The 21,337-nt window shown below is 58.3% G+C and overlaps 1 protein-coding gene and 1 long non-coding RNA gene across 2 annotated transcripts; both read right to left on the reverse strand.

Annotated features, from left to right (window-relative positions):
* Positions 1–17,694, reverse strand: LRRC41 (leucine rich repeat containing 41). Its single transcript, XM_040334567.1, has 10 exons — positions 17,447–17,694; positions 15,334–15,420; positions 15,183–15,253; positions 12,894–13,776; positions 10,943–11,176; positions 10,270–10,434; positions 9,876–9,974; positions 9,362–9,484; positions 5,635–5,710; positions 1–3,435 (listed from the first exon to the last, which is right to left on the reverse strand). Exons 1-10 carry the CDS (start codon positions 17,547–17,549, stop codon positions 3,216–3,218), a joined length of 2,061 nt encoding a protein of 686 aa, XP_040190501.1. The 5' UTR covers positions 17,550–17,694; the 3' UTR covers positions 1–3,215.
* A 2,221-nt stretch (positions 17,695–19,915) lies between these two features.
* On the reverse strand, positions 19,916–21,328 carry LOC120922027. Its single transcript, XR_005745028.1, has 2 exons — positions 21,107–21,328; positions 19,916–20,937 (listed from the first exon to the last, which is right to left on the reverse strand). It is a non-coding gene; the product is annotated as an uncharacterized LOC120922027 (long non-coding RNA).
* Between the last annotated feature and the right edge of the window lie 9 nt (positions 21,329–21,337).

Genomic DNA, 21,337 nt, shown 5'->3' on the forward strand with positions numbered 1-21,337 from the left:
TTCTTTTACAATCACCTTTATTCCAGAATTATTACAATTTTATGTTTCAGAGAGATGATTAAAAAAAAATAATATTTACATTGGCATAGAAAGGAACGGAGCGCTTCCACCCCAAGACTGCTGATAACAACAATCCGCCGAGGAGCCGGAGAACATTTCCCGGGGAAGATCATTCCTGAGTGAAGGAAGAAGAAGAAGAGCACTGCGTAAATCATTCGTGTCTCATCCGCTTTCCCTCCATTCTCAGCGGTCTGGAGTGTCGTGTGGTGTATGCCGCCCTCTGGTGTCCGTGTCCCTGTACTGCAGAGATAATGGGGTATCCTTGACCCGTGCTGCCGCCCTCTGGTGTCCAGGTCACTATACTGCAAAGATAATGGGGTGTCCTCCTTGGCAGGCACTGCCGCCCTCCAGTGTTCAGGTCACTATACTGCAGAGGTAATGGGGTGCCCTTGTCAGGCACTGCTGCCCTCTAGTGTCCGTGACTCTGTACTGCAGAGATAACACCCTCTAATGTCGCTATACTGCAAAGATAATGGAGTGTCCTTGGCAGGAACTGCCGCCCTCTAGTTTCCCTGTCCCTGTACTGCAGAGATAATGGGGTCTCCTTGGCAGGCACTCCCGCCCTCTAGTGTCCAGGTCACTATACTGCAAAGATAATGGGGTGTCCTCCTTGGCAGGCACTGCCGCCCTCTAGTGTCCGTGACCCTATACTGCAGGGATAACGCCCTCTAATGTCCCTGTACTGTGGAGATAATGGGGTGTCCTCTTTGGTAGGCACTGCCACCCTCTGGTGTCCAGGTCCCTGTACTGCAGAGATAATGGGGCGTCCTTGGCCCGCACTGCCGCCCTCTAGTGTCCAGGTTACTATACTGCAGAGGAAATGGGGTGTCCTCCTTGGCAGGCATTGCCGCCCTCTAGGATCCGTGTCCCTGCACTGCAGAGTTTATAGGGTGTCCTTGACCTGCACTGCCACCCTCTGGTGTCCAGGTCCCTGTACTGCAGAAATAATGGGGTGTCCTTGGCAGGCGCTGCCACCCTCTAGTGTACGTGACCCTATACTGCAGGGATAATGCCCTCTAATGTCCCTATACTGCAAAGATAATGGGTGTTCTTGGCCCGCACTGCCGCCCTCTGGTGTCTGTGTCCCTGTAATGCGGAGATAATGGAGTGTCCTTGGCCCACACTGCCGCCCTCTAATGTCCAGGTCCCTGTACTGCAGAGGTAATGGGGTGTTCTCCTTGGCAGGCACTGCTGCCCTCCAGTGTCCAGGTCCCTGTACTGCAGAGATAATGGGGTGTGCTTGGCCCGCACTGCCGCCCTCTAGTGTCTGAGGACCTGTACTGCAGAGATAATAAGGTGTCCTCCTTGGCAGGCACTTCCACCCTCTAGTGTCCATGACCCTGTACTGCAGTGATAACGCCCTCCAATGTCCCTATACTGCAAAGATATTGGGGTGTCCTTGGCCTGCACTGCCGCCCTCTAGTGTCCTTGTCCCTGTACTAAAGATAATGGGGTGTCCTCCTTGGCAGGCGCTGCCACCCTCTGGTGTACGTGACCTGCAGGGATAACGCCCCCTCTAATGTCCCTGTAATGCGGAGATAATGGGGTGTCCTCCTTGGCAGGCACTGCCGCCCTCTGGTGTCCAGGTCCCTGTACTGCAGAGATATTGGAAGTGTCCTTGGCAGGCACTGCCGCCCTCTAGTGTCCGTGACTCTGTACTGCAGAGATAATAATGTGTGCTTGGCAGGCACTGCCACCCTCTAGTGTCCGTAACTCTGTACTGCAGAGATAATAAAGTGTCCTTGGCCCGCACTGCCGCCCTCTAGTGTCCAGGTCCCTGTACTGCAGAGATAATGGAGTGTCCTTGGCAGGCAATGCTGCCCCCTGCAGGGGAAATACATGGAATAATATGGACCCGTCTCAGCAGACATATATATAGAGAGACTTCCTCGCTGGGCTTTCTGAATCCAATACTTCTGTAAGGCAGAATTCTGAATCTCTCTCGGGGGATGGGGCTACAGAGAAGCCAGAGGATCAGTAAGGCAGCCAGTCAAGCAGCATTTTTAGGACAGGTCAGCTATGGAAGTCTATTACTTCTCCTATGAGATGCCCAAAATGAGACACTCACTACTGGCTGTCTAACCCCCCACCATGGCTGACCATCGTCAGGGGAAGGCACAGTCGGCCATGTTGGATTATTGCAGACAAATGCTGCTTCCCCCCCCCCCCAGATTACTTCTCTGCCCACAGGAACACAAATTTCTGCTGACAGGATCTCTCTCCGCTGACGTCTCACCCACCACCCCCCCCAATCTACACCCCCTCCACATCTAAGGCTGCCAATGAGCGGCACTCCCTCCCGTGGTCACTCTGTGAATTGCACGGTCACGCGCTCCCTCCGGTGGTCACACTGTGAATTGCACGGTCACGCGCTCCCTCCGGTGGTCGCTCTGTGAATTGCACGGTCACGCGCTCCCTCCGGTGGTCGCTCTGTGAATTGCACGGTCACGCGCTCCCTCCGGTGGTCGCTCTGTGAATTGCACGGTCACGGGCTCCCTCCGGTGGTCGCTCTGTGAATTGCACGGTCTCGCGCTCCCTCCGGTGGTCGCTCTGTGAATTGCACGGTCACGCGCTCCCTCCGGTGGTCGCTCTGTGAATTGCACGGTCACGCGCTCCCTCCGGTGGTCGCTCTGTGAATTGCACGGTCACGCGCTCCCTCCGGTGGTTGCTTTGTGAATTGCACGGTCACGCGCTCCCTCCGGTGGTCGCTCTGTGAATTGCACGGTCACACGCTCCCTCCGGTGGTCGCTCTGTGAATTGCACTGTCACACGCTCCCTCCGGTGGTCGCTCTGTGAATTGCACGGTCACGCGCTCCCTCTGTGAATTGCACAGTCACGCGCTCCCTCCGGTGGTGGCTCTGTGAATTGCACAGTCACGCGCTCCCTCCGGTGGTCACACTGTGAATTGCACTGTCACGTGCTCCCTCCGGTGGTCGCTCTGTGAATTGCACGGTCATGGTTGCAGCTTTTTTTGGCATCAGTGGAAGATCATAGAAGAGCACATATGGAGATAGACAGACCAGCCCCGCCCCCCACCCTGTGAAATCGGTAAGGAGACATGCATAATAAAGTGAAGTTCCGAGGCGTTCAGAGGCCGCGGTGTGACGTACAGAGCATGCACAGCACGTTCCGCCATCTTGTATACAATACGCAGGTCACATGACGCTGAGGTGGTCAGCGAAGGCGTGTGCGGGGTCCCAGCTGTCCTTAACGACACAACAAATTCTCTCCAGAGTCCTCAGGGCATTGTGGGTCATTATGGGGTCCATGTCCAGCCCGTTCTGGGTGATGAGGAGCCGCCGCAGCTTAATGTTCCCCAATCCCTCCAACTTCTTCGCAAACTGGAGCAGACCGGCCGAGGTGATGCAGTTAGAGCTGCGGAGGGAAAGGGAGACAGGTAAGGGAAACTCCGCCCTAAACATTCGCATCCCCGCCCCCAAACATTCGCATCCCCGCCCCCAAACATTCGCATCCCCGCCCCCAAACATTCGCATCCCCCCTCCCAAACATTCGCATCCCCGCCCCCAAACATTCGCATCCCCGCCCCCAAACATTCGCATCCCCGCCCCCAAACATTCACCTCCCCCTCCCACACCTTGTAAAGCACAAAGCTGATCCTCCGATTCTCACCAATCTCCTCCATTGGAGGGACATCAGACAGTTGGGTTATGCTGCCACCTATGGGATTAGACACGGGCTCTGCTTTGTGTCCGATAGAAAAGGGCCACAGAGAGCATTCCGGGGCCCTCCGAGTTCACCTCGTCTCTACAGACCTGGAACCTCACCATCCGCCCCGGGAACCTCACCATCCGCCCCGGGAACCTCACCATCCGCACCGGGAGCCTCACCATCCGCACCGGGAACCTCACCATCCGCCCCGGGAGCCTCACCATCCGCACCGGGAGCCTCACCATCCGCCCCGGGAGCCTCACCATCCGCACCGGGAACCTCACCATCCGCACCGGGAGCCTCACCATCCGCACCGGGAGCCTCACCATCCGCACCGGGAGCCTCACCATCCGCACCGGGAACCTCACCATCCGCACCGGGAGCCTCACCATCCGCACCGGGAACCTCACCATCCGCTCCGGGAGCCTCACCATCCGCACCGGGAACCTCACCATCCGCCCCGGGAGCCTCACCATCCGCACCGGGAACCTCACCATCCGCACCGGGAGCCTCACCATCCGCACCGGGAGCCTCACCATCCGCACCGGGAACCTCACCATCCGCACCGGGAACCTCACCATCCGCACCGGGAGCCTCACCATCCGCACCGGGAGCCTCACCATCCGCACCGGGAGCCTCACCATCCGCACCGGGAGCCTCACCATCCGCACCGGGAACCTCACCATCCGCACCGGGAGCCTCACCATCCGCACCGGGAACCTCACCATCCGCACCGGGAGCCTCACCATCCGCACCGGGAGCCTCACCATCCGCACCGGGAGCCTCACCATCCGCACCGGGAGCCTCACCATCCGCACCGCTGGGCGGCTTTCACATTTCGTGCCACTGCCGGTTTCTACTCACGAAAAGGGTTGTCATCTGCACGCACACTCCTTCCCCCACCTTCCTGCACGCACGCTCCCTCCCCCACCTTCCTGCACGCACGCTCCCTCCCCCACCTTCCTGCACGCTCCTACCATCCCGCACGCACGCACGCTCCCTCCTACCATCCCGCACGCACGCACGCTCCCTCCTACCATCCTGCACGCATGCTCCCTCCTACCATCCTGCATGCACGCTCCCTCCCACCATCCTGCACGCACGCTCCCTCCCACCATCCTGCACGCACGCTCCCTCTCCCACCATCCCGCACGCATGCTCCCTCCTACACGCACGCTCCCTCTCCCACCATCCTGCACGCATGCTCCCTCCTACCATCCTGCATGCACGCTCCCTCCTACCATCCTGCACGCTCCCTCTCCCACCATCCTGCACGCACGCTCCCTCCTGCTCCCACCTTCTTGCACGCACGTTCCCTCCTGCACGCACGCTCCCTCCTACCATCCTGCACACACGCTCCCACCTTCCTGCACGCACGCTTTCTCCTACCATCCTGCACGCACGCTCCCACCTTCCTGCACGCACGCTCCCTTCTACCATCCTGCACGCACGCTCCCTCCCGCTCCCACCTTCCTGCACGCTTTCTCCTACCATCCTGCACGCACGCTCCCTCCTACCATCCTGCACGCACGCTCCTGCTCCTACCATCCCGCACGCTCCCTCCCGCTCCCACCTTCCTGCACGCACGCTCCATCCTACCATCCTGCACGCACGCTCCCTCCCCCACCTTCCTGCACGCACGCTCCCTCCTACCATCCTGCACGCACGCTCCCTCCTACCATCCTGCACGCATGCTCCCTCCCGCTCCCACCTTTCTGCACGCATGCTCCTTCCCTGCAATTCTGTGTCATCTGGAGTTGGATTGTGGGGGAGATCTCTCCATCTATGGTTAGGACTTCTCCCGAGATAGATCGATCAAATAACATAAGATAAAGACTATGAGAACAGAGTGGGAGGAGCCAATTCAGCATGAGGGCGGGGACAGACAGATGAACACAAACCAACCTGACATCCAGACAGTGAACCAATGACGAGGAATCTGCAGCATAGAGATCAGCCAGAGCGCCCAATCCCTTGTTCCCTGCAGAGGAGAAAGTGTCAGTTAGGCTCATCCCAGATCTTCTCACCACCAATCCCAGATCTCCTCACCACCGATCCCAGATCTTCTCACCACCGATCCCAGATCTTCTCACCACCGATCCCACCAATCCCAGATCTTCTCATTACTGATCTCCACCAATCCCAGATCTTCTCACCACCGATCCCAGATCTCCTCACCACCGATCCCACCAATCCCAGATCTTCTCACCACCGATCCCACCAATCCCAGATCTTCTCACCACCAATCCCAGATCTTCTCACCACCAATCCCAGATCTTCTCACCACCAATCCCAGATCTTCTCACCACCGATCCCACCAATCCCAGATCTCCTCACCACTGATCCCACCAATCACAGATCTTCTCACCACCGATCCCACCAATCCCAGATCTCCTCACCACTGATCCCACCAATCCCAGATCTTCTCACCACCGATCCCAGATCTCCTCACCACCGATCCCACCAATCCCAGATCTTCTCACCACCGATCCCACCAATCCCAGATCTTCTCACCACCGATCCCAGATCTCCTCACCACCGATCCCAGATCTCCTCACCACCGACCCCACCAATCCCAGATCTTCTCACCACCGATCCCAGATCTCCTCACCACCGATCCCACCAATCCCAGATCTTCTCACCACCAATCCCAGATCTTCTCACCACCAATCCCAGATCTTCTCACCACCGATCCCACCAATCCCAGATCTCCTCACCACTGATCCCACCAATCACAGATCTTCTCACCACCGATCCCACCAATCCCAGATCTCCTCACCACTGATCCCACCAATCACAGATCTTCTCACCACCGATCCCACCAATCCCAGATCTTCTCACCACCGATCCCACCAATCCCAGATCTTCTCACCACCGATCCCACCAATCACAGATCTTCTCACCACCGATCCCACCAATCACAGATCTTCTCACCACCGATCCCACCAATCCCAGATCTTCTCACCACCAATCCCAGATCTCCTCACCACCGATCCCACCAATCCCAGATCTCCTCATTACCGATCCCACCAATCCCAGATCTCCTCATTACCGATCCCACCAATCCCAGATCTTCTCACCACCGATCCCAGATCTTCTCATTACCGATCCCACCAATCCCAGATCTCCTCACCACCGATCCCACCAATCCCAGATCTCCTCACCACCGACCCCACCAATCCCAGATCTCCTCATTACCGATCCCACCAATCCCAGATCTCCTCATTACTGATCCCACCAATCCCAGATCTCCTCATTACCGATCCCACCAATCCCAGATCTTCTCACCACCGATCCCACCAATCCCAGATCTTCTCACCACCGATCCCAGATCTTCTCATTACCGATCCCACCAATCCCAGATCTCCTCATTACCGATCCCACCAATCCCAGATCTCCTCATTACCGATCCCACCAATCCCAGATCTCCTCATTACCGATCCCACCAATCCCAGATCTCCTCATTACCGATCCCACCAATCCCAGATCTTCTCACCACCGATCCCAGATCTTCTCATTACCGATCCCACCAATCCCAGATCTCCTCACCACCGATCCCACCAATCCCAGATCTCCTCACCACCGACCCCACCAATCCCAGATCTCCTCATTACCGATCCGACCAATCCCAGATCTTATTACCGACCCCACCGATCCCAGATCTTCTCACCACCAATCCCAGATCTTCTCACCACCGATCCCACCAATCCCAGATCTTCTCAGTACTGATCTCCACCAATCCCAGATCTCCTCACCACCGATCCCAGATCTTCTCACCACCGATCCCACCAATCCCAGATCTTCTCAGTACTGATCTCCACCAATCCCAGATCTTCTCACCACCGATCCCACCAATCCCAGATCTCCTCACCACCGATCCCACCAATCCCAGAACTCCTCATTACCGACCCCAGATCTTCTCACCACCGATCCCAGATCTTCTCACCACCGATCCCAGATCTTCTCACCACCGATCCCAGATCTTCTCACCACCGATCCCAGATCTTCTCACCACCGATCCCACCAATCCCAGATCTTCTCACCACCGATCCCACCAATCCCAGATCTCCTCATTACTGATCCCACCAATCCCAGAACTCCTCATTACTGATCCCACCAATCCCAGATCTTCTCACCACCGATCCTACCAATCCCAGATCTCCTCACCACCGATCCCACCAATCCCAGATCTTCTCACCACCAATCCCAGATCTCCTCACCACTGATCCGACCAATCCCAGATCTTATTACCGATCCCACCATTTCCAGATCTTCTCACCACCGACCCTACCAATCCCAGATCTTCTCACCACCAATCCCACATCTTCTCACCACCGATCCCACCATTTCCAGATCTTCTCAACACCGACCCTACTAATCCCAGATCTTCTCACCACCGATCCCACCAATCCCAGATCTTCTCACCACCAATCCCACATCTTCTCACCACCGATCCCACCAATCCCAGATCTCCTCACCACCAATCCCAGATCTCCTCACCACCGATCCCACCAATCCCAGATCTTCTCTCCACCGATCCCACCAATCCCAGAACTCCTCATTACTGATCCCACCAATCACAGATCTTCTCACCACCAATCCCACCAATCCCAGATCTCCTCACCACCAATCCCAGATCTTCTCATTACCGATCCCACCAATCCCAGATCTTCTCACCACCAATCCCAGATCTCCTCACCACCGATCCCACCAATCCCAGATCTTCTCATTACTGATCCCACCAATCACAGATCTTCTCATTACCGATCCCACCAATCCCAGATCTCCTCACCACCGATCCCAGATCTTCTCACCACCGATCCCACCAATCCCAGATCTTCTCACCACCGATCCCACCAATCCCAGATCTTCTCAGTACTGATCTCCACCGATCCCAGATCTTCTCACCACCAATCCCAGATCTCCTCACCACCAATCCCAGATCTTCTCACCACCAATCCCAGATCTTCTCACCACCAATCCCAGATCTCCTCACCACCAATCCCAGATCTTCTCATTACCGATCCGACCAATCCCAGATCTTCTCATTACCGATCCCACCATTTCCAGATCTTCTCATTACCGATCCCAGATCTCCTCACCACCGATCCCACCAATCCCAGATCTTCTCACCACCAATCCCAGATCTTCTCACCACCGATCCCACCAATCCCAGATCTTCTCACCACCAATCCCACCATTTCCAGATCTTCTCACCACCGATCCCACCAATCCCAGATCTCCTCACCACCAATCCCAGATCTCCTCACCACCGATCCCACCAATCCCAGATCTTATTACTGATCCCACCATTTCCAGATCTCCTCACCACCGATCCCACCAATCCCAGATCTTCTCACCACCAATCCCAGATCTTATTACCGACCCCACCAATCCCAGATCTTCTCGTCACCAATCCCAGATCTCCTCACCACTGATCCACCCATCCCACATCTTCTTATCACTCGTGCACCAATCCCAGATCTCCTCTATACTGACCCCTGAGCTGTACTCTGCTCTTGCTGTGACATTTCCCGCCAGGTACATGGTTTCATCTTCCATAAACATCTCACCAATACAGAACCCCCCACCAACCAACCAGTACATCCCGATACCGAGACACAGACATTACCCAGACGGTTTCCTCCCAACTTTAGGATCTTCAGGATGGAATTTTTCTTCAGAGCGCCAACAAACTGAGCGAGGAAATCCCGCGGCATCCTCTCAAAGAGACGGCAGAAGGAGAACTTGACTTCTATGGAGAGAACATGGCGGTAAGCGATGGGCGGACTGTGCACGCGGTCACATGATCCTGGCGGGGGCAGACTGTGCACGCGGTCACATGATCCTGACGGGGGCGGGACTGCGCGCGGTCACATGATGCTGACGGGGGCGGGACTGCGCGCGGTCACATGATCCTGGCGGGGGCGGGACTGCGCGCGGTCACATGATCCTGGCGGGGGCGGGACTGCGCGCGGTCACATGATCCCGGCGGAGGCGGGACTGCGCGCGGTCACATGATCCCGGCGGGGGCGGACTGTGTGCGGTCACATGATCCTGACGGGGGCGGGACTGTGTGCGGTCACATGATCCTGACGGGGGCGGGACTGTGTGCGGTCACATGATCCTGGCGGGGGCGGACTTACCTTCCAAGCTGGAATGGCTCAGGAGGTGCACAATCTCCGCCTGAGAGTCGGTCAGGTTCAGGTCATGGAAGCCGAGTCTGCGAAGAGCGACGTTGTGTTCTGCAAATACAGACAATCATTACAGGGTCAGAGGTCAGAGCTGGACTGTAAGATCCCGCCCACAGGGAAGCCCCACCCACTGATTATCAGGACAGCTGACCTGCCGAGGCGGCCAATCGGAGACAGTCATCGGACACACGGCCAGCAAGATCCGAGAGAACCACCAGATACATCACTGGGAGCAACGGGCACCCCTCACTCTGATCATACGGATGACAAGCACCCCCCATTGTGTGCCGCTGTGAACAATGGGCACCGTGTGATGTCATCACCCGTGGGGGCGGGCGCTCCTCACCTGTGATTGTTTGCAGTAAAAGTTTGACATCCTGGTGGCGGGTCAGTATGGCGTTATCCAGGGACAGCTCCACCAGGCAGGGCGACGCCTTCAGCGCCGACGCCAAACGATGAACTTCCAACGAATTCTGAGGGAAGCGAAGATCCAACTGCTTCAACTGGTTCTCTGTACAAAGGAAAGATTTATGAAGAGGAATGGAAGGACCATCACAGCACTGTACCTGTGAACTCTGAGAGCCCCACCCCCCTGTGAACTCTGAGAGCCCCACCCCCCTGTGAACTCTGAGAGCCCCACCCCCCTGTGAACTCTGAGAGCCCCACCCCCCTGTGAACTCCGAGAGCCCCACCCCCCTGTGAACTCTGAGAGCCCCACCCCCCTGTGAACTCTGAGAGCCCCACCCCCGTGAAATCTGAGAGCCCCGCCCCCCTGTGAACTCTGAGAGCCCCACCCCCCTGTGAACTCTGAGCCCCGCGACCCTACCCACTTGTGACCTCAGAGCCCTGCCTCCACCACCCACTTGTGAACTCCGCCTCCACCTGGGAACGCAGTGCTCCGCCTCCACCACCCACTTGTGAACTCCACTTCCACCTGTGAACGCAGTGCTCCGCCTCCACCACCCACTTGTGAACTCCGCCTCCACCTGTGAACTCAGTTCTCTGCCTCCACCACCCACCTGTGAACCCTGCAGGCCCCGCCTCCACCACCACCTTGTCGCTGCTCTCCTCCAGGTCGTAGCACAGTAAGAGAGACTGCAGGGCGGGGAAGGTGCGGAGGATGGTCTGGGCCAGGTCCAGGATGGTGACGTAGGTGCTGAAGTCGCTCATAGAGAGGGCGCTGAGGGAGCAGCGGGGGTCCCGGGACAGGTGGGACAGCGCCTCCAGGAACATGCTGATATTGGTCTGCAGATCTAAACAGAAGATACAACAATGGACACGGCAATTAAAGGAACATTCCGTCATCATAGCACCACCATAGGCAGTAGTGCAGCTCCAAGGACACTCGCTGTGCCAGATCTTCAACAAATGGCCAAGCTGGACGCGGGGAGGAGCCAATGTCACTGATCGGTGTCATGGTGGGAAGTTCCGGGGGGGGGGGGGGGGATTCCTCCATGCACATCCAATGGTTGGACGGGGGACTCTGATCAGATCTTTGACCAGCATAACTCCCTCACTGTCCTGTGATTGGCTGCAAATGTGAACGGTGAGCTCTGATTGGCTGATCACCAATCACAGATCCTCCTCCAGACACAGGCCAACAGTCACATCAATCCCCGCCTATCATTGCTGCAAAGCACCCTGGGAGCTCCCCAAACACAGTGTGCCCCCCCCTCCCCCGATACATTCACTCTTCATGATTCCAAGACTACCCGCCCCCTTCTGCTCCTCCATTCACAAAAGCCGTACTATGAAAGATATGATCTATGAATGGAGGAGGCGGAGCTATCATATGTTCATCCTCCAATCACAGAAGCTGCACTTAAGCTACCATGAATGAGATGTGATTTATGAATGGAGGGGGGAGGGGGATGAAGCCATCAATCGTGTGCTCGACCTCCATTCATAGATCACGTCTCATTCATAGAAGCTGGAGTACGGCTTCTATGAATGGAGGAGGCGGAGTTATCATGTGCTTGTCCTCCATTCACTGAAACTGTAGCACAGCTTATATGAATGGAGGAGGGTGGGGGGGTGGAGCTAGCAATGATGAGCTCGTCCACCATTGGTTAGGTCACATCTCATTTATAGAAGCTGGAGTACAGGTTCTATGAATCGAGGAGGCGGAGCTATCATGCGCTCATCCTCCATTCATTGAAGCTGCAGTATGAATTCTATGAATGGAGGAAGGATGGAAAGGGCGGGGCATAGTCGGGAAAGCTGGAGGTGTGTAAATGACAGCTCCGGAAGTTCTACTGAAGATTATGATGGAGAAACCCGCAGCACAGGGGACTCAGCCCATCCATAGTACTTTGTGTCCCTTGTGCTGATTATCCTTGATCTGCCCCTCCCCCCAGAGCTTTGCACCTCCCCCAGTGCCTGTGCTTTGCTCCTCCCCCCAGTGACTGTGCTATGCTCCTCCCCCTCCATGTACACCAGTGACTGTGCTATGCTCCTCCCCCTCCATGTACAGCAGTGACTGTGCTTTGCTCCTCCCCTCAGTGACTGTGCTATGCTCCTCCCCCTCCATGTACAGCAGTGACTGTGCTATGCTCCTCCCCTCAGTGACTGTGCTATGCTCCTCCCCCCAGTGACTGTGATATGCTCCTCCCCTCAGTGACTGTGCTATGCTCCTCCCCCTCCATGTACAGCAGTGACTGTGCTATGCTCCTCCCCTCAGTGACTGTGCTTTGCTCCTCCCCCTCCCCCCAGTGACTGTGCTTTGCTCCTCCCCCTCCATGTACAGCAGTGACTGTGCTATGCTCCTCCCCTCAGTGACTGTGCTTTGCTCCTCGCCCTCCATGTACAGCAGTGACTGTGCTATGCTCCTCCCCTCAGTGACTGTGCTTTGCACCTCCCCCTCCCCCAGTGACTGTGCTTTGCTCCTCCCCCTCCATGTACAGCAGTGACTGTGCTTTGCTCCTCCCCCTCCCCAGTGTGACTGTTCTTTGCTCCTCCCCCTCCACTCACCATTGTAGGCCATGGTCAGCCTTTCCAGGGACACCCAGGAGCGGAGGAGTTGGCAGAGGCAGCGGCAGGTCCCCGGGGTCAGGAAGACGTTGTGCAGGTTCAGCGTTCTGACGCTGCGGAGGCGGATGGCGCCAGGAAGGAGGGGCTCCCCGATCGTAGTCTCCTCCTCCTGCCCCTCCTCCGTAGGAGGGACACTGAAGATGAAGTCATACAAGTCCCCGGTTTCGGATGCCGGCTCTGCAGGGGGCGCCGGTCCATCGTTTGAGGTAGATGAGGTTTCACTGGCCGGTTCAGCCAAAGGCACGGCGGTGCCACTCCCCGCCCCTTCTTCCGAGGGCCCAGGGGCCCCGGTCTGAGGCTGGTCAGGGGCCACATTCTGGCTGATGTTTAGAGGCTGCAGGCTTAACAAGGCACTTTGGCTGCCCAGCTCCTCTTGGCTCCATTGGGGGGGGTGGTCACACAGGGCACAGGGGTGATCGGTGACCTCCTGCCAGTACCCGGCGCTGATATTCAGGATCAGCGCCAGCAGCTCCTTATCGGGGCGGGGCCAGGACAGCACCGACACCTTGGTGACGTGGCCGTGGTGGATGAGGTGGTGCAGCAGCAGTTTCAGGCATTTCTGGGTGTTGGGGTCAGACAGACGGATGTGAAGGAACCTCAGACTCTCCACGGACTGGGCCAAGCGTTCCAGGACGGCGGGGGTCAGATCCGACACCCCCTGCTGCTTCCCGAAGATGGTGAATTCCGAGACGTGCTGCGAGCTGTGCACCAGGGGGGAGAAGCGGCGGTCGTTGAGGCGCCAATCAGAGGAAACGTCCAGAGCGCCGCGCAAGACGTTGTGAAAGAACGTCTCCAGGAACTTCTTCCTCCAACACGTCACCGTCTGAAACCAAAACACACCGAACGTTAACCAATCACAGGCCTGAAGAAGGTTGGAGGCGGGGGAGGAGGACTGAAGAAGGTAGGAGGCGGGGGAGGAGGACAGAAGAAGGTTGGAGGCGGGGGAGGAGGACAGAAGAAGGTTGGAGGCGGGGGAGGAGGACTGAAGAAGGTAGGAGGCGGGGGAGGAGGACAGAAGAAGGTTGGAGGCGGGGGAGGAGGACAGAAGAAGGTTGGAGGCGGGGGAGGAGGACTGAAGAAGGTAGGAGGCGGGGGAGGAGGACAGAAGAAGGTTGGAGGCGGGGGAGGAGGACGGAAGAAGGTTGGAGGCGGGGGAGGAGGACAGAAGAAGGTTGGAGGCGGGGGAGGAGGACGGAAGAAGGTTGGAGGCGGGGGAGGAGGACAGAAGAAGGTTGGAGGCGGGGGAGGAGGACAGAAGAAGGTTGGAGGCGGGGGAGGAGGACGGAAGAAGGTTGGAGGCGGGGGAGGAGGACAGAAGAAGGTTGGAGGCAGGGGAGGAGGACTGAAGAAGGTAGGAGGCGGGGGAGGAGGACAGAAGAAGGTAGGAGGCGGGGGGAGGAGGACAGAAGAAGGTAGGAGGCGGGGGAGGAGGACTGAAGAAGGTAGGAGGCGGGGGAGGAGGACAGAAGAAGGTTGGAGGCGGGGGAGGAGGACAGAAGAAGGTTGGAGGCGGGGGAGGAGGACTGAAGAAGGTAGGAGGCGGGGGAGGAGGACAGAAGAAGGTTGGAGGCGGGGGAGGAGGACTGAAGAAGGTAGGAGGCGGGGGAGGAGGACAGAAGAAGGTAGGAGGCGGGGAGAAGGACTGAAGAAGGTAGGAGGCGGGGAGGAGGACTGAAGAAGGTAGGAGGCGGGGGAGGAGGACAGAAGAAGGTTGGAGGCGGGGGAGGAGGACTGAAGAAGGTTGGAGGCGGGGAGGAGGACTGAAGAAGGTTGGAGGACTGAAGAAGGTAGGAGGCGGGGAGGAGGACTGAAGAAGGTAGGAGGCGGGGGAGGAGGACAGAAGAAGGTTGGAGGCGGGGGAGGAGGACTGAAGAAGGTTGGAGGACTGAAGAAGGTAGGAGGCGGGGAGGAGGACTGAAGAAGGTTGGAGGCGGGGGAGGAGGACAGAAGAAGGTTGGAGGCGGGGGAGGAGGACTGAAGAAGGTTGGAGGCGGGGGAGGAGGACTGAAGAAGGTAGGAGGCGGGGAGGAGGACTGAAGAAGGTAGGAGGCGGGGGAGGAGGACAGAAGAAGAGAGAGGGTGAGGAGGAGGATAGAAGGGAGGAGGACAGAAAAAAGTACTAGGTGGGGGAAGGGGACAGAAGAAATTGAAATGTTTTGGGGGTGATGGACCCTCTGGGGAGGTCTCTTTCTCTCTCGTGTCCAATCACATCTTTCCCCTCCCCCTCACCATGAGTCGGGTGGGTTTGTTCTTCATGATTTCATTCCATAGTTTGCACCAGATGGATTGGGTGGAAAGACCTGAGAAGAGAGAAGGAGGCGGGATCAGGATGGACGGTCACATGACAGGCGGGATTATACACGCAGTGGGCGGAGTTTACCTTTCTTGGTGGCGGCCGACTCGATCCTCTCTAGGTAGTAGATGTTCAGTAGAGGGAGGAGACCTTGTAGGATGATTGCCGGGAGATCTGCCGAAGAATCCACAGATCAGGGGAGGACCCCAACACGCCCATCCCCCACCCCAACACGCCCATTCCCCACCCCAACAATCCCACTGCGCACCCATCCCCTGCTATACATCCTCTCCCATCCCCCATGTTACGTCAGATCTATTGATGGGTTTGTTATTTTTTCGGACCTCCAAATACAAAAATCGGTTGTATTCCGGTACAATGGTCGGTCTTCCTGTGGGAACATTTCCCTGAGTTATGCCTCCGATACAATGTCTGCTCCTGGCTCCTCCTATTTCCGGGTCCCCCCCACCAGCGCTCCTGGCTCCTCCTATTTCCGGGTCCCCCCCACCAGCGCTCCTGGCTCCTCCTATTTCCAGGTCCCCCCCACTAGCGCTCCTGGCTCCTCCTATTTCTGGCTCCCCCACCAGGACTCCTGGCTCCTCCTATTTCCAGGTCCCCCATTAGAGCTCCCAGCTCCTCCTATTTCCGGGTCCCCCACCAGCGCTCCTGGCTCCTCCTATTCCCAGGTCCCCCATGAGCGATCCCAGCTCCTCCTATTTCCAGGTCCCCCATGAGCGCTCCTGGCTTCTCCTATTCCCAGGTCCCCCATGAGTGCTCCTAGCTCCTCCTATTCCCAGGTCCCCCATGAGCGATCCCAGCTCCTCCTATTTCCAGGTCCCCCATGAGCGCTCCTGGCTTCTCCTATTCCCAGGTCCCCCATGAGTGCTCCTAGCTCCTCCTATTCCCAGGTCCCCCATGAGTGCTCCTAGCTCCTCCTATTCCCAGGTCCCCCATGAGCGCTCCTGGCTCCTCCTATTCCCAGGTCCCCCATGAGCGCTCCCGGCTCCTCCTATTTCCAGGTCCCCCTTGAGCGCGCCTGGCTTCTCCTATTTCCGGGTCCCCCACCAGCACTCCTGGCTCCTCCTATTTCCAGGTCCCCCATGAGCGCTCCTGGCTCCTCCTATTCCCAGGTCCCCCACTAGCGCTCCTGGCTCCTCCTATTCCCAGGTCCCCCATGAGCGATCCCAGCTCCTCCTATTTCCAGGTCCCCCCATGAGTGCTCCTAGCTCCTCCTATTTCCAGGTCCCCCATGAGCGCTCCTGGCTCCTCCTATTCCCAGGTCCCCCATGAGCGATCCCAGCTCCTCCTATTTCCAGGTCCCCCCATGAGTGCTCCTAGCTCCTCCTATTTCCAGGTCCCCCATGAGCGCTCCTAGCTCCTCCTATTCCCAGGTCCCCCATGAGCGCTCCTGGCTCCTCCTATTTCCAGGTCCCCCATGAGCGCTCCCGGCTCCTCCTATTTCCAGGTCCCCCATGAGCGCTCCTGGCTCCTCCTATTCCCAGGTCCCCCTTGAGCGCTCCTGGCTCCTCCTATTTCCAGGTCCCCCATGAGCGCTCCTGGCTCCTCCTATTCCCAGGTCCCCTATGAGCGCTCCTGGCCCCTCCTATTCCCAGGTCCCCCATTAGAGCTCCCAGCTCCTCCTATTTCCGGGTCCCCCTACAGCGCTCCTGGCTCCTCCTATTCCCAGGTCCCCCATGAGCGCTCCCGGCTCCTCCTATTCCCAGGTCCCCCATGAGCGCTCCTGGCTCCTCCTATTCCCAGGTCCCCCATGAGCGCTCCTGGCGCCTCCTATTCCCAGGTCCCCCGTGAGCGTTCCTGGCTCCTCCTATTCCCAGGTCCCCCATGAGCGCTCCTGGCTCCTCCTATTCCCAGGTCCCCCTTCTGCACTTCTGGCTCCTCTTCCTCAGTTTCTCCTCCTCTTCTCGCTGACAGTCCTGGCTCCTCCTATTCTGGGGTCTCCTGCGGGTTTTCCTCCTATTTCCGGGTCCCCCTCTTTGCTCCTCCTCCTATGGGGTCACTGGCAGAGCAGAGTATTTCCTGTAGATGAATGGAATCCCCTCCCCCATACATATAACTCCTCCCTCATATAGATATAGCCCCTCCCCCTCTCCCGGGACCACCGCCTGCTGAGCCCTGGGAATGTGTCGGAGGTGTTCCCAGCCCCGCCCCCTGTATGCTCCTCCCCCCGGCGGGCTCTCACCCCACACTTCCTCCTCCAGGCTCTCCATGTTGGAGGTGACGGTCCGGGCACACAGCTGGAACAGGCTCGGGCTCCCTCCAGCATCTTCCGGCGCCTCCTCCATGGCCTGCGGTGCAACCAAACCCGGAGACACCCGGACAAAACTGGAGAGACCCGCCCGATCCCTACTCGGAGGCCGCCATCTTCCTCGGGTCAGGTGATCGCGCTCCGCCCTCTGATTGGTCGGGGGGAGTCATGTGACACGGCGGACACGTTATGACTGGCAGAGAAGGAAGCGAGCGCCATCGTGTGGCTGGCAGGAGGAAGGCGGGGCTTTATCCCGTGGTTGGAGGAGCGATACCGGGTGCCATGTTGTAATTGGCAGGTGGAGGTGCCATGTTGTGGTTGGCAGTGGGAGGGGCCATGTTGTGGCTGGCAGGGGACATGTTGTGGTTGGCAGCGGGAGGGGCCATGTTGTGGTTGGCAGCGGGAGGGGCCATGTTGTGGTTGGCAGGGGTGGGGCCATGTTGTGGTTGGCAGGGGTGGGGCCATGTTGTGGTTGGCAGGGGGAAACGTGGTTGGCAGCGGGAGATGCTGTAGGAAAAGGGGCCATGTTGTGGCTGGCAGGGGTCATGTTGTGGTTGGCAGTGGGAGATGCCATGTTGTGGCTGGCAACCAGGCGGTGCCATGTTGTGGTAGGCAGGGGAGGGACCATGTTGTGGTTGGCAGGGGGAGGGGCCATGTTGTGGTAGGCAGGGGAGGTGCCATGTTGTGGTTGGCAGGGGGAGGTGCCATGTTGTGGTTGGCAGGGTGAGGTGCCATGTTGTGGTTGGCAGGGTGAGGTGCCATGTTGTGGTTGGCAGGGGAGGTGCCATGTTGTGGTTGGCAGGGGGGCGGTGCCATGTTGTGGTAGGCAGGGGAGGGACCATGTTGTGGTTGGCAGGGGAGGGACCATGTTGTGGTTGGCAGGGGAGGGACCATGTTGTGGTTGGCAGGGGAGGGACCATGTTGTGGTTGGCAGCGGGAGAGGCCATGTTGTGGCTGGCAGAGGAGGGACCATGTTGTGGTTGGCAGGGGGAGGGGCCATGTTGTGGTAGGCAGGGGAGGTGCCATGTTGTGGTTGGCAGCAGGAAGATCACAGATAACCAACATCCTCATAGGGGGGGGAACTCTGCTCGGCCAGTCTCGTGATCCTCATGGGGGGGACTCTGCTCAGCTGGTCTTGTGATCTTATTACTGGGGGAGACTCTGCTTGGCCAGTCTCGTGATCCTCATTCATGGGGGGAGACTCTGCTTGGCTGGTTCTGTGATCCTCATGCAAGATTGGTGGGGAAACTCTGCTCGGCCGGTCTTGTTATCTTAATACCGGGAGGAGGACTCTGCACAGCCAGTCTTATAATACTCATACGGGGGAGGGGGGGGACTCTGCTCGGCCGCTCTTGTAATTCTCGGGGTGGGGTGGAGGGGACGAATCTGCTCAGACAGGCTCATGATCCTCATATGGGGGGACTCGGCTGGTTCTGTGGGGGGATTGTGTTCGGTCAGTCTTGTGATCTTTATAAAGGGGAATTCTGGGGGAGCTCTGATTAGCCAGACCCCCCCCCCCTCCCAGAAGTGGGCACATGGGAATCCCCCCCCACCCCCCAGCGGAGACACTATGAGAGGTGAGATCCTCTGTCAGATTATTGCTGTGACCCCACATGGGGAGATTTCCTCCAACTTTTTGTCCAGAGGAGAACACGTAATGGGGGGGGGGGGGAAGAGAGAGGAGAACACGTGATGTGGGGGGGGGGGGGGGGAGAGAGGAGAACACGTGATGTGGGGGGGGGGAGAGAGAGGAGAACACGTGATGTGGGGGGGGAGAGGAGAACACATGATGGGGGGGAGGGAAGAGAGAGAGAACACTTGATGGTGGGGGGGGAGAGAGAGAGAGAGAGGAGAACGCGGGAGGGGGGGGGGGGGGGAGTGGAGAACACGTGATGTGGGGGGGGGGAGAGAGGAGAACACGTGATGTGGGGAGGAGGGAAGAGAGAGAGAACACTTGATGGTGGGGGGGGAGAGAGAGAGAGAGGAGAACGCGTGATGGGGGGGGGACACGTGATGGGGGGGGAGAACACCTGATGGGGGGGAGGGAAGAGAGAGAGAACACTTGATGGTGGGGGGGAGAGAGAGAGAGAGGAGAACGCGTGATGGGGGGGGACACGTGATGGGGGGGGAGAACACCTGATGGGGGGGAGGGAAGAGAGAGAGAACACTTGATGGTGGGGGGGGAGAGAGAGAGAGAGAGGAGAACGCGGGGGGGGGGGGGGGGGGGGGACACGTAATGGGGGGGGGAGAACACCTGATGGGGGACGGACGACATCATCCGGTGAGAGAAATGCGTCAGTGTGGAGTGATGTCTCTGGGGGGCGGAGCTAGGTGCAGAGCCACAATGGTGTCTATCTTTGGTGTCCCCGCCCCCTTCATTTCACCAATAAACACATTTTACACTTTTTATTTTCTGAATTTTATTGGTTTCCGAATCACGGGGAAGTTCAATTAAAGCCCAACCCCCGACCGACACCCCCACCTTGTTCAGTTTTGGGGGGCAGGAATAATACTCCCCTCCCTGACCCACCTCCTCTCCAAGGTGCTCCGGACTGCGGTCGCATGCCCCTCCTCCACACACTGAGGGACCACCCACAGCCTGCCTCTTCAGCCCCTCCCTCACTTTGACAACCCTTGCAGTGCATGTTCAGTCCTGAGGAAGGGGCAGTCACAGGGGCCCTGGCCATGTATAGTGGGTGTGGTCAGGGGGCCCCTCCCCATAATCAATCCTCAGTCACAGGGGCCCCCTGGCCATGTATAGTGGGTGTGGTCAGGAGACAGGGGGCCCCTCCCCGTGATCAATCCTCAGTCACAGGGGCCCCCGGCCATGTATAGTGGGTGTGGTCAGGAGACCCCACCCCATAATCAATCCTCAGTCACAGGGGCCCTGGCCATGTATAGTGAGTGTGGTCAGGAGACAGGGGGCCCCTCCCCGTGATCAATCCTCAGTCACAGGGGCCATGTATAGTGGGTGTGGTCAGGAGACAGGGGGCCCCTCCCCATAATCAATCCTCAGTCACAGGGGCCCCCTGGCCATGTATAGTGGGTGTGGTCAGGAGACAGGGGGCCCCTCCCCATAATCAATCCTCAGTCACAGGGGCCATGTATAGTGGGTGTGGTCAGGAGACAGGGGGCCCCTCCCTGTGATCAATCCTCAGTCACAGGGGCCCCCCGGCCATGTATAGTGGGTGTGGTGAGGAGACAGGTGGCCCCTCCCCATAATCAATCCTCAGTCACAGGTGCCCCCCGGCAATGTTTAGTGGGTGTGGTCGGGAGACAGGGAGCCCCTCCCCATGATCAATCCTCAGTCACAGGGGCCCCCGGCCATGTATAGTGGGTGTGGTCAGGAGACAAGGGGCCCCTCCTCAGTCACAGGGGCCGCCGGCCATGTATAGTGGGTGTGGTCAGGAGACAGGGGGCCCCTCCTCAGTCACAGGGGCCCCTGGCCATGTATAGTGGGTGTGGTCGGGAGACAGGGGCCCCCTGGCCATGTACAGTGGGTGTGGTCAGGAGACAGGGGGCCCCTCCCCATAATCAATCCTCAGTCACAGGGGGCATGTATAGTGGGTGTGGTCAGGAGACAGGGGGCCCCACCCCATAATCAATCCTCAGTCACAGGGGCCCTGGCCATGTATAGTGAGTGTGGTCAGGAGACAGGGGGCCCCTCCCCATAATCAATCCTCAGTCACAGGGGCCCCCTGGCCATGTATTAGTGGGTGTGGTCAGGAGACAGGGGGCCCCTCCCCATAATCAATCCTCAGTCACAGGGGCCCCCTGGCCATGTATTAGTGGGTGTGGTCAGGAGACAGGGGGCCCCTCCCCATA

The sequence above is a fragment of the Rana temporaria genome, unplaced genomic scaffold (assembly GCF_905171775.1).
Source record: "Rana temporaria unplaced genomic scaffold, aRanTem1.1, whole genome shotgun sequence".
In the NCBI taxonomy this organism is placed as follows: domain Eukaryota; kingdom Metazoa; phylum Chordata; class Amphibia; order Anura; family Ranidae; genus Rana; species Rana temporaria.